At 41.0% G+C, this 12,908-nt stretch overlaps 1 protein-coding gene across 6 annotated transcripts in view; it reads left to right on the top strand.

The window, feature by feature from the left end:
• The window catches only part of PHIP (PHIP subunit of CUL4-Ring ligase complex), a 61,523-nt gene extending 51,099 nt beyond the window's left edge, over positions 1 to 10,424 (top strand). For 4 of the 6 annotated variants that reach the window (XM_035109559.3, XM_035109556.3, XM_035109557.3 and 1 more), the window contains 9 exons: positions 1,020 to 1,145; positions 2,347 to 2,419; positions 3,891 to 3,941; positions 4,318 to 4,467; positions 4,864 to 5,016; positions 5,639 to 5,802; positions 7,982 to 8,241; positions 8,949 to 9,110; positions 9,425 to 10,424. In XM_035109559.3, coding sequence (XP_034965450.2) covers positions 1,020 to 1,145; positions 2,347 to 2,419; positions 3,891 to 3,941; positions 4,318 to 4,467; positions 4,864 to 5,016; positions 5,639 to 5,802; positions 7,982 to 8,241; positions 8,949 to 9,110; positions 9,425 to 10,092 — 1,807 coding nt within the window. In that variant the 3' untranslated portion in view covers positions 10,093 to 10,424. The remainder of the gene's footprint in view (positions 1 to 1,019; positions 1,146 to 2,346; positions 2,420 to 3,890; positions 3,942 to 4,317; positions 4,468 to 4,863; positions 5,017 to 5,638; positions 5,803 to 7,981; positions 8,242 to 8,948; positions 9,111 to 9,424) is intronic. The other 2 variants (XM_060272556.2, XM_060272555.2) reach the window with 2 other exon arrangements.
• The last annotated feature ends 2,484 nt before the right edge of the window (positions 10,425 to 12,908 follow it).

Genomic DNA, 12,908 nt, shown 5'->3' with positions numbered 1-12,908 from the left:
CTTAAACCGAGATACCACTGTATTCTGTGATCTCTTTTCTCTAGGCCAACTGCACTGTTTTCTAGTCCATTTCTGGGACTAATTCAGAGTGTTGGCATTGATCTTTAAAACTTCATGGCTTGGACCCAGGGTAATTATAGGGCTGCCGTTTGCCAGATATACATACCTATACATTTGCAGTGGAGGGCCTACAGTGAGTGCTGCTGCCATCTGAGATAAAGTGGGCAGCTAACAGAACAAAGGCTTCCTCATTGGTGGTGCCGCAGTTATGGAAGACCTGTCCCCAATCCGATCCATTAAAATCTAAATATGTAATGGTGGCGCTGTGGTTAAACCACTGAGCCTAGGGCTTGCTGATCAGAAGGTCGGCGGTTCGAATCCCTGTGACGGGGTGAGCTCCCGTTGCTTGGTCCCAGCTCCTGCCAACCTAGCAGTTCGAAAGCACGTCAAAATGCAAGTAGATAAATAGGAACCGCTATAGCGGGAAGGTAAACGGCGTTTCCATGTGCTGCTCTGGTTTGCCAGAAGCGGCTTTGTCATGCTGGCCACATGACCTGGAAGCTATACGCCGGCTCCCTCGGCCAATAATGCGAGATGAGCGCGCAACCCCAGAGTCGGTCACGACTGGACCTAATGGTCAGGGGTCCCTTTACCTTTACCTTTTAGTGGTCAAAGGCAGGAAGTAGGTAGGTCCCATAATTCAGTTTGTGCCTGCCTTGACTGAAGCAGTCATGTATTAAGCTCACAATTTTTTCTTCTCAGGATGGTTTTATATTTCTGACAATTTGTCCATATTATTAATTTAGCCCTACTTTGAGAAATGTGTATCCCAAAAATTGTTCCAGAAGTGACCCTCTTTAGAAGATTTCAGGGATGTGGAAGGGACAGAGAGGAAGGTTATCAGAAGTTTGCTTGTACAACACTGAACATCACTCTTCGTTTCCATGTCTTTACATATTTTGAACAAAATTTCAAAACTTATTTTTTTCTGTGATACGCATGTGTTCTTTTTTTCAAAGGCGACTTTCTTCACTTATGTGGGAAGTTCGGTATATTGAATACAATACACAGACGTTCAATGAACCAGGAAGTCCCATAGTTAAATCTGCCAAATTTGTCACAGATCTGCTGCTGCACTTCATAAAGTAAGCTAATGAACAGACCCACAGTGCATATTGTGGAAATAGCATAAACCATAGGAATTATTTACATGCTTTTAATCTATAGTGAATATTATTTACAATGTATGTTTACAATGGGTAAGAGTGAACCATTAATTGTTATTGTGAATAAGAGAATTCATTTTTTCAGCAATTACCACTCTTCCAGAAACAACATCCATTGAAGTAGTGTGTTGTAAATTCCATTGTGGACTCATTTAATCGTGTTCTTATTACTGGAAGGCAAGGAATTGGGAATATAGTACGATTGCATCTTATGCGTGATTAATTTGTGTGATTTCAACTTGGTGTGGTTGAAAGCCGGGTAGTTGAAATCCTGCAAATTAATTGCTGAAAGCTTAGAAGCTGCTTGTGCATGGGGTTTTCCTGTTTTGTTTTGTTTTGTTTTTGAGTAGAAGTGGCTTTGGATAGAGAGGCAGGAAAAATATAATCTGAGAAAGATACAAAGAAAGACAATGTTTTATACTAGGCATATTCTTTACATGTTTAGAGGAGAAAACATTGTTAACATTACCATTTAAAAAAATGGCATATTGATACTTAAAACCTTCCTAATGTTGGGCAGTATCCCATGCTCCCATTCTGCCAGTGCAAAAGCCTTGTGATAGCAGAATGGAACTTTCTATCCTCTCCCCTGCAGCTCTGTGCACACCATAGCTGCCAAGTTATCCCTTTTTTTCAGGGATTTTCCATTATGCTGAATAGGCTTCCTCGCGAGAAAAGGGAAAACTTGGCAGCTATGGTGCACACCCTCAAAATCAGCTCTGGAAAGTTGAGGAAACTTCTTCAGAAGATTGGGGAGAGGGAATGGAAGCATTGCACCAGGGGACTCTGCTGGCATTACTTTGGCTATAATCCAATAACATGAAACAATAAAATTTTGTATTGTATAGACATTTAGATCCTGATTTGGTTTTCCATGAGCGTAAGGGTTCCTTCCATTAATAGAAGGGACTCTAATCCAGTGGAGGCTCCCACTGGTGGAAGGGAGAGGGAAGACTCTTCAGTTCCACCTCCAGCCCCCAGTGCCGTCTCCCAGTCTACTCTAGTGGGTCACCCAGTGAGCAAGGAGCTTGCAGTGGAAAAAAGAATCAGCCAAAATTGCTTCCTCCCTGCATCTGTGGCTGCAAATAAACTCATTAATCCAAAGTGTTTTATTGAACAGAGATCAGGCTTGCTATGACATAATCCCACTGTATAATGCCATGAAGAAAAAAATCCTGTCTGATTCGGAGGAGGTAAGCTAACTCAATATGTCATGCATTTCTTTAGAAAGTAGTTATATATATTATTTAAAGTATTTTTCTGCACAAATTTAGCTTTCAGAGAGGGGTTCGGCAATGATAATCAAATTCCTTCTAGTTCAAGCTCCTCATGTTCTTTACAGGAAGGATGGTTTTTAGTCCCTAATTTATTTGAAGTAGTATTTGTGTGCTTTATTCATTGCAACAACAATTTACTTTTAATGTGAATTATGAGAACATTATTTCTACATACAAGCTGCATGAAAGTTTATGCATCACACATACATGTACACACCTCTGTCCCCAAATATAATGCAATTCTAGTAAAATCAAGTATTTAAGCCTTAAGCATTCTGTATGCAGAGAATTTCATTGCAGGTGTGTAGCTTCCTCAGAATCTCTGTCCTTAGAGCCACTGCTATTGTTTTGATGATATGCTGGTACAAAGCTATATACTTTTGCCAGCTCTCTCACATCTGGAGCATAGTGTGCAACATAAAACCCAGTTGACTGGGTCCATAGAGTGCATTTTTGGATAAAAGTGCAGAATTTGGATTCTAGTTTACAAAGAATACTTGTGTAGTTCAGATTAAGCTAGAAAGATAAATTATTGCCTGGTTAATGTTCTTTATGTTAGTACAGTGGTGCCTCGACTTACGAATTTAATCCGTTCCGAAGGCACCATCGTAGGTCGAAAAATTCGTAAGTCGAAAAACGCCACTGGAAACATTTGTAAGCGCACGGCCATTACCCCCATTTGTAAGTCGAAAAATTCGGTTGTCAAGTTGTTTGTAAGTCGAGGTACCACTGTATAAGAAAATGTTGATCAGATCCATAAATTCTGATATAATGTAATTTATAACTGTCCCTATACACGTGTGTGTGTGTGTGTGTGTGTGTGTGTGTGTGTGTGTGTGTGTTTTAAACAGTCACCATTTAAAAATTTGAGATTCTGGAAAATGCATCCCTATCTTAATACGAGATTCGTCATAGGGTACTCCTTGTATATAATAAAGTTTGTGCTTATACCCCGCCCCCAAAGCGACTCTAGTAATAACTTTACAGGTATTTGTGGACCTTGTATCACACACTGAACTTCATGCAGGCAAGGAAACGATTGGAACTAGTAGCAGCAGTAGCAAGCATAGGCAGTGCCCGTGGCTGCTGTTTACATATGCTGGTTTCTTAAAGTGTAAAAATATTTTCAGACTTACAGGTTCTTAATAGAAAGGAAGTAGAACAGGCATCCCCAAACTTCGGCCCTCCAGATGTTTTGGACTACAATTCCCAGCATCCCTGAGTACTGGTCCTGTTAGCTAGGGATCATGGGAGTTGTAGGCCAAAACATCTGGAGGGCCGCACTTTGGGGATGCCTGAAGTAGAAGTAAATAAATATGAAGAAGTTAAGTATATTTCAAATGCTTAGTATTTCTGCATCATGTCATGAATATTTTATTGCCCAAAGGAAGAAGAGAAAGACATTAACATGCCAGGCACTTCTACTAGAAAGAGGAAGGTAATATTTGTTTTACATCAGATTTCTGCTTTGGTTATGTATGAAGTGGGAACAAACAAATTTAATAAGGCCTCTTTGTTTATGTGTATCTTCATGTTTAATATTATTTATTATTTCAATAAATGTTAAAACTATTGATTTCCAAATGGTGGGTACCACCAGCAGCCCATCTTCCTTCTCCTGATTTTTACCAGATAGATATTAAAAATTGACTGGGTTCAATTCAAGTAACAGTGCAAGGCCTCAAAATTTGAGAGAGGTCACAGAATATTGTTCTTTCCTTCAGCATTTTTCCACAAGGGGATAATCAGTTTTCTCTTTAATTTGCAAGAACAGCTACTTATTTGATAAGCCGTATTCAATATTGCTGTTCCAGGATCATCAGCCCAAGCGGAGGTTACGTAATAGAGCTCAATCATACGATATTCAGGCATGGAAGAGGCAGTGCCAGGAATTGCTGAATCTAATTTTTCAGTGTGAGGATTCTGAACCTTTTCGCCAACCAGTGGATCTTCTTGAATATCCAGTGAGTATTTTGAAAATATTATGTTCTTCTGAAACATTCACCTTAGAAAACTGAAGTGGAAGAATAATGATAACATTTTATTAAGTAAAAGACAATGATGTTGAGTTTTCAGCAAAATATTATTCTCTGTCTCTCTTACAGGTGTGGTTGTATTTGGTATTTCATGCATTCTGTTTGTTGAGGCTGTTCATCTGCCAGTACATCTGATTTGTAGTACATTCAGAAATTTTAGGCCTTTTTTCCATTGGGGGATTTTGCTCCTAGGCTTAAAAGACAGTATAAGATTTATGGTTTTTCATACAGGCTTGTGCAGTTATTTTCTGCTTTTTCATTAATTAGTAATATAACATTAGATTGTTGAAATCAGTTCATTAATGTTTCTAAACATTTCTAAAGGATTACAGAGACATCATTGATACACCAATGGATTTTGCCACGGTTCGGGAAACACTAGAAGCAGGGAACTATGAATCGCCAATGGAATTGTGTAAAGATGTGAGGCTAATCTTCAGCAACTCCAAAGTGTATACACCATGCAAAAGATCAAGAGTATGGCTTCGCAATTTATTTCTGGATATGTACTGATGTTCTTTAAATGTTGGGTTTGTTGCTAGAGAATGTGTAATTGATTTTAATATGGACAACAAAACAGGTCTCAGACGTTAAATTTAAAGCATATTTAAAGATATAGTTGGTGTTACCTGAAATAATACCTTATTTTGGGTCTTGTGCCTGTTCATGGAGAATCTTGATACAATTCAACAGATCCTTATTCCCCCCCGTCTACCTATTTTTCCTGCACTTGGACATACAGACAAGCAATGTAACAGGAAAGAACAATAGTGTAGATGTGAAGTCTGTGGCCCCTTTCCTGTCCCCATCCAGTGTTCCCCTCTATCCGTGTTGGCTCCTTACATTCTGACCAAAAGCACCTGCTAAGTTGTGGAGAGTACAAGGCTGGGTGAAGAACTGTGCACATTCCTTCTAATGTTCCCATTGGAGTGCATGGGAAACAGAGAATGTGATGCTGTGGAGCCTTATGGAGATCTTCTGTACAGTTAATCTTGCTTCATGTGTCTACTGATTTGTGTAAACTACTACGGGCAGAAATTAACATGTGAGACAAACTTCAATTCTTTTGTCATATTAATACACTTTAATATTTTAATAGATTTACAGCATGAGCCTGCGCCTGTCTGCCTTCTTTGAAGAACACATTAGTTCCATCTTATCAGATTACAAATCAGCCTTGCGTTTTCATAAAAGAAGCACAATTAAAAAGATAAGGAAGAAAAGAAGCAGAAGCAGTTCTCTTTCTAGTAGCGTTGCATCAAGGTATGATACGAGTTCTTCATTCTCCCAAGTGCAATATTTGAATGTTTTACATTGGTGTGGCAGCACTTGTGGCTTCCTTTTATTAATATCGTTCACTGCATAAAAAGATATTTCCTAGCTTACTCCCATGAACAGGCCCAGGGCTAGCTTTGATTCTTCCAGTCCAGTTATCAAAGCTGGCACTATCAAACATGAGGCCACTAGGCCCCTTGGTTTAGGAGTTGTTTTCTCCCTGAGCTTCACCCACACCCATCTGAGAAGATGATTATGATGATAATTTTTATTTGTATCCTGCCCTCCCCGGCCGAGGCTAGGCTCAGAGCGGCTAACATAATAAAAACAACACCATAAGCATAAAAACAGACATCAATTAATTAAAATACATCTTAAAATTAATTCAGACAGGTTAAAATCCAGGCAGGTGGCAATTACCAGGGTGGAATTGAGAGTGGTTAATAATTGCCAGGACCAACTGTTTCCACTGATCATACAAGGCAGGCATCCCCAAACTGCGGCCCTCCAGATGTTTTGGCCTACAACTCCCATGATCCCTAGCTAACAGGACCAGTGGTCTGGGAAGATGGGAATTGTAGTCCAAAACATCTGGAGGGCCGAAGTTTGGGGATGCCTGATACAAGGCCTCCTTCAGGCTTGTTTTATACAAAGGAAAGTAAGTCAAACTGCATTCTGCCCAAAGGCCTGACTGAACAGCTCTGTCTTGCAGGCCCTGCGGAAAGATGTCAAATTCTGCAGGGCCCTGGTCTCTTGTGGGAGAGTGTTCCACCAGGCCAGGGCCACGGCCCAAAAGGTTAATACTTACTAACCATAAGGTAATACTTGCAGACCAGTACTTAAGCAGTGGTTAAAACTTAAAGCCTACTAAAAAGATATTTAGAAACCTAGACATTAAAAAGGTCTTAGCTTGATAAGCTTTAGACATCAGACTCATTGGCTAAGGGAGAACATTCTAGAGTCATAGAACCACAACATACAATGCCTTTCCCCAGTTTGCCACCCACCTAATATACAGCAGCAGAGGCAATCAATTTCTACTGAGAATTCCTGACAAGACAGAAGTACTGTTTGTGGGGGACAGGAGGCGGGCGGGTGTGGAGGACTCCCTGGTCCTGAATGGGGTAACTGTGCCCCTGAAAGACCAGATGCGCAGCCTGGGAGTCATTTTAGACTCACAGCTGTCCATGGAGGCACAGGTCAACTCTGTGTCCAAGGCAGCTGTTTATCAGCTCCATCTGGTACGCAGGCTGAGTCCCTACCTACCCACTGACTGTCTCTCCAGAGTGGTGCATGCTCTAGTTATCTCTCGCTTGGACTACTGCAATGCGCTCTACGTGGGGCTACCTTTGAAGATGACCCGGAAACTACAACTAATCCAGAATGCGGCCGCTAGACTGGTGACTGGGAGCGGCCACCGAGACCACATAACACCGGTCCTGAAAGACCTACATTGGCTCCCAGTACGTTTCCGAGCACAATTCAAAGTGTTGGTGTTGACCTTTAAAGCCCTAAACGGCCTCGGTCCGGTATACCTGAAGGAGCATCTCCACCCCCATCGTTCTGCCCGGACACTGAGGTCCAGCTCCGAGGGCCTTCTGGCGGTTCCCTCACTACGAGAAGCCAAGTTACAGGGAACCAGGCAGAGGGCCTTCTCGGTAGTGGCACCCACTCTGTGGAATGCCCTCCCACTAGAGGTCAAAGAGAACAACAATTACCAGACCTTTAGAAGGCATATCAAGGCAGCCCTGTTTAGGGAAGCTTTTAATGTTTGATGGATTTCTGTATTTTAATGTTTGATGGATTTCTGTATTTTAGAATTTCTGTTTTGTTGGAAGCCGCCCAGAGTGGCTGGGGGAACCCGGCCAGATGGGCCGGGTATAAATAATAAATTATTATTATTATTATAATGCTAAGACCTGGGCAGGTTCATGTGGGATGAGGCAGTTCCTTGGATACTTGTGGCCCAAGCCATTTAGGCCTTTAAAGGTTACAATCAGCATTTGAATTGCTGAAGAGGCATTGAGAGAGATGTGTGTGAGTGAATTGGACCACATAAAGACAAACTGGCTTATGGATAGAATTAGTTGATAACCAGGGCCTATTGCTATTACATACTTTGCACTATAAAATAGCATGAGTTGTCAGACTTGTCATCTGTTTGTAGTCCGGACAGGAAACGAAAAATAATAAAACCACAGCTGAAAGCTGAACCCCCTGCTAAACCTTTGCCCTCTGCACCGTCACGTTCAACATCCCTGAGAAACACTGCTGCTCAGATGAATGGAAAAGCAGATGTGACTTTGGTCCGAACAAGGAGTACCAGGGCAGTAGCAGAAATGGCTGTTAATGAACAACCATCTACTTCTTCAGGAGGAAAGCCTACAACTGTGAAACCTAGTGCTACTGTTACATCAGGTAAATCAGGTGGGTAAACTTATTAATAAGTGGTACAGATCTGGAACCTAAAATATTATGGCTTCCACTGCAGATGCAACATCACATTTATATGTTCGTATTTAGATTAGGAAGACTAGGAATGCAATCCCTAAATGAAGTGGGGTTGGGGATGCAAAGGGGAAGTTTTACTGCTACTTCAAAAGGCCTGTCGGGGGTGGGGTGGGGGGTTCAAGGCAGCAGACTTGTCTTTTTTCCTTCACTATGTAAAATTTTCATTTCTGACCCCTTTCCCATTGCAGATTCCAATGGAGGCAAATTTAGTTGTCAGCTGCAGGCTTGTAGAGAGAGGGCCTGATTTCAGCACTTCTCTAATGAATGTAGGGACTTTGGGTACTACCTCCCCCTCCCAAATACACTATTTTGGGGCCTAATGCCAGCTACTTCTTGTCAAAGTACCATTGTGGACATGTCCCAATATTCTTCAGTAGCAGAGAGCCATGTCTCCTTCCAGACCCTATACAGTCAGCAGATTTGGGGGTTGTGTAAATCGTGGAAGTATAGAAAACCATAGAGTGAGGATAAATGGGTGAAATAATATTAAATAGAACCCCTCAACAATGTTTTGTTGAAAATATATTTCAGAAGAAATAAGGTATGTATTTATTTGGCCAACAAATATATAGTAATTGAAAATCTTGTTTAAAACTTACCTCTTGCTCTCTGTTGTCTCCCAGTACTAGAGGATTCCACCAAACATTCCAAGAACCAGAATATTTTATCAGTCCATAATCAAACCAATTATACTCATAACACTAGGAATAATACTGCAAGAGAAAATGTGGAGAAGGATAAACAAATTAAACGTAAACCAAAATCTTCCACTCTCAGCCCACAAGGTAAGCTTCTTGTAGTTTTAAATGTTGGTTATTATGGAATATATAATAATGTGCTGCAGTTTTAGATTGATTAAAAGTAATTCCCACTAAGTAATTTATAAGGCAAGTTTTTAGTTTATCAGTTTACAGCCCTGATTAATACTAGAAAATGTTACGGGTTTTTTGTGTTTAATCATTCAGATGAGTCTCATTTGTATGCAACTAAATTGAGGCCTGATTGGTCCTATACTTAGGATTGCTCTGCACTCAAGTTATTATTTGTTTGCAAAGGAGATGGGTAATGCAATCACTGACATGTTACTCTGTCTTTATAGCAGATTGCAAGAATAATGTCATGGCTTTGGCATCAGGAAGCATCCAGGTAAATGGACATGGGGGACAGTCTTCAAAGCCTATGTTTAAGAGGGGTCCTGGACGGAAACCCAAGATTGAAACAAACAACAATAGTTGTGAAGTGGTGCACAAGAAAAGAGGGAGGAAACCAAAAAACCTATTACTTGCTCAGCAAAAGAATTTAGGGCAGAACACAATCCAAACTGCTAAAGACTTAACACCACCACCACCACCACCACCAGAGGAAGCATCTGTTTCCACTGCATGCAATTCTCTCTCTGAAAATAATGTGAAGGAAGACTTGCTGCAAAGAAAAGGGCGTGGAGGCAGAAAGCCTAAAAGAAAGCCAGAGGCCCAAGAGCCAGGATTAGAACTTGCGTTTTCTGCAGATCCTAAGATTCAGACGAGAAGCAAGAGAAAAAAGACAGAAGAGCCTATTGTAGAAGAGCATGAAGAACTTAAAGATTCTGAACCCCACATGAGAACTAGAAATCAGGGTAGGAGGACAGCTTTTTACAATGAAGATGACTCGGAGGAGGAGCAAAGACAACTATTGTTTGAAGACACCTCTTTGACTTTTGGGACATCTAGCAGAGGCAGAGTCCGCAAGTTGACTGAAAAAGCAAAGGCTAATCTCATTGGTTGGTAACCAGCATTTAAAAATGCTAATGAACAGGTACAGCTGAGGAAGTGGTAGAACTAAGGATATCTGCTTTCTGCTGCTATTTACAAATGAGAATACGTTCTGATTTGGAAAAAATATAGCAAAAACAAACTGAACATTTCTTTGAAAGAAGTATGTATTTTAAACTTTTGCTATTTATTGCTCTCCAAGTAGGTTATACATTTCAATTCACTTTGTTCAGTTGGTATTGAAGATTGTATAAATGGAAATTCTTGATTTGCAGAAATGTTACTGTAATTTTGGACAGTCAGTAACCTCTATTTGATTAAAATTGATAGAATTTTTAATGTAACAGACTGAGAACAGAACTCCTATTTTTGAATGAGCAAGGTACAGTACATTTGTATAGAGTGTAGTATCTGTGTTTTGCAGGATATTAGCAGAGAGTGGCAGTAAATGCCATTGAGAACAAATGCAAAATTCCAAACATTGCTAATAAGATGTTTAATTTCAGTAGTAATTGGGCACACAGCTTTGTACAAACAAACCTAGAGCAGCTTGTTGGTTTATCTACCGTGTTTCTCATATTTTAAGACATGTCTTATTTTTTTTTTTTCGAAGAAAATAAGCCTATGGCTTATTTTCGGGGGTGTCTAATTTTTTGCCGAGCCACGACTGAGCGGGAACCAGCAAAGGCAGCAGCCCGCCGCCGGCTTGGAGCTCGGCAACGTGCGCGCTGCTGCCTTTGCCAGCTCCCGCTCTGTTGGAGCTCGGCAAAGCGCCGCTGCTACGGTACCTTTGCCGGCTCGAGCTCCAAGCCGGCGGCGGGCTGCTGCTTCGCGGCTTCTCCTCCTCCTCCTTCTCCTCACTGCCGCCTTTTTCGGGCTCCAGCTCCTTCTTCCCCACAGGCTCCTCCGCGGAAGGCCCGTCCAGCAGCTCGGCCTCTGAGTCGCCGCTGCTGCTGCCGCCTCTTTCTCCTTCTCCGCCGCCGCCGGGCTCTCCTCCTCCGGGCCCCTCGTCCTGGGCGGGAAGAGCGGTGGCGGGGTTCTCGGCGGCCGCCAGGCTCTCCTGGGTCTCCTGCCTTCCCGCTCGCCTCACACGCGCGGCACACGAACAGGCAAGGCGGCGCGCTGGGCCGAAAAGGGGGAGGGAGGGGGGAGGGTGAGCGCAGACGCGCGCGCAGGGGAGGCTCCCTCTCACCGGGCCATGTGCGCGAGAGCGGACCCGGCGGCGAGTCTCGCGAGAGGGGGCAGGGAAATTGAGCGGGACAGCAGCAGCCCGCCGCCGGCTTGGAGCTCGGCAAAGCGCGCACTGCTGCCTTTGCCGGGTCCTGCTCATGTCTTATTTTTGGGGTATGCCTTATATTTCGCAAGGTCTTGAAAATCCTGCCATGCCTTATTTTTTAGGGATGCCTTAAAATATGAGAAACACGGTAGGTTCAGCCAGAGAGAGAAATCACACTATGTAGATATATATATCCACATTGGAAGAAGTTTGACTAATATGTCTAATTTTTCAGACCTTCATTCTCGTATCAATCAAATCTCTGTTTATTGTGCCAAAGACTGAAAACCGGTGCAGTAGAAAAGTTTTTAGTGTCAGTGCAGCATACATTTTTCGATTATGCTTATGAATCTATGTTCTAAATATACACTGTTCTGAAAAATTATCTCTACTGGTACTTTGTAGTAAAAACAATTAATGCACTGGTGGGATCCTTAGGCAAAATGTATAATTGGGTTAAAGGATTCAAGGAAACTGCAGGAAAAGTGTGAGATTCTTATGTTTACGATGTGATCAGATCGATAGTTTATACAAATTGTGTTAAAACTAACTAAAATTTTGAAAAAGTGTGTGTATGTATATATTATGTACACAAGTGCATAAATATATACAATATTACCCAGGAATATTTTTTTTCAGGATTTTTTAGATAATACTAGATAAAATTTTAAAATGTCATACTTTTATTTTAAGGGGAAGATTGGTTATTTTCAATTATTAAAGATAAAAAGGCCAAATCACTTTTTATGCAATCATGTTTTATACAGTGTTCTCATTGCACATTGTTTTTCTGCACTTTTTACAGTGTACTTATCAAGCTGACATAAGTCAATATATACACCCTAAAGGAAAATCCCACTTAATGATTGTGCCTTGTAGTCTATTATTTCGTGCATCTTTAGTAAACTTAAGTTGTCTATTGTAAATGACTATATGACTTAGGGGAATGTATTGCTGTATGTACTGCTATGGAAAAAGAAACAGTTATTTATTTGTTTATGGTACATTTACTTATTTTATACCTTTAAAACAAAGTTTGTGTTACAACAAACTTTAATACCATTTCCGTTGTTTGAAAGTATAGTCCAGTTTAAAAGAAAACAAAATACATCTTTAAACAGTTGCATGGTACAAAAATGTAACCATACTTTTCATTTAACACCCTTTGGGAGAAGTAAGCCTCGATCTAGAGTTTCAGATGTATACATACCTGTTCAAAATATAATTGGTGCTGTCAACATAGCTGTTTGGAGAGTAAGGATCTGAATATAACCTCCCATGCTTCCACTGGTGGGGGAAAAATGTTTAAGGGGCTGCTTTTGCACCTCCAAATAGATTATTGGCTCTACCATGTTGGCAGAACACAGCTAAACCTTAGGTTATGTGAATATAATACTGGTAACAACACACACAAAATGTAACAGGCTGTTTGTGACTATGTAACTTCTATTTCAAGAACAATTCAACATGTAATATACAATATCACAATGTGTAATTCCATAAATCAACAGAACATATTCTGATAAATTAAAGTCCAATGGATAATCAGGAGATAC

This window comes from Zootoca vivipara, chromosome 3 (assembly GCF_965207765.1).
Source record: "Zootoca vivipara chromosome 3, rZooViv2.hap1.1, whole genome shotgun sequence".
NCBI classification, from domain to species: domain Eukaryota; kingdom Metazoa; phylum Chordata; class Lepidosauria; order Squamata; family Lacertidae; genus Zootoca; species Zootoca vivipara.
Note: the sequence above shows the minus strand (reverse complement) of the source record. Positions and strands in the feature narration are given on the sequence as shown.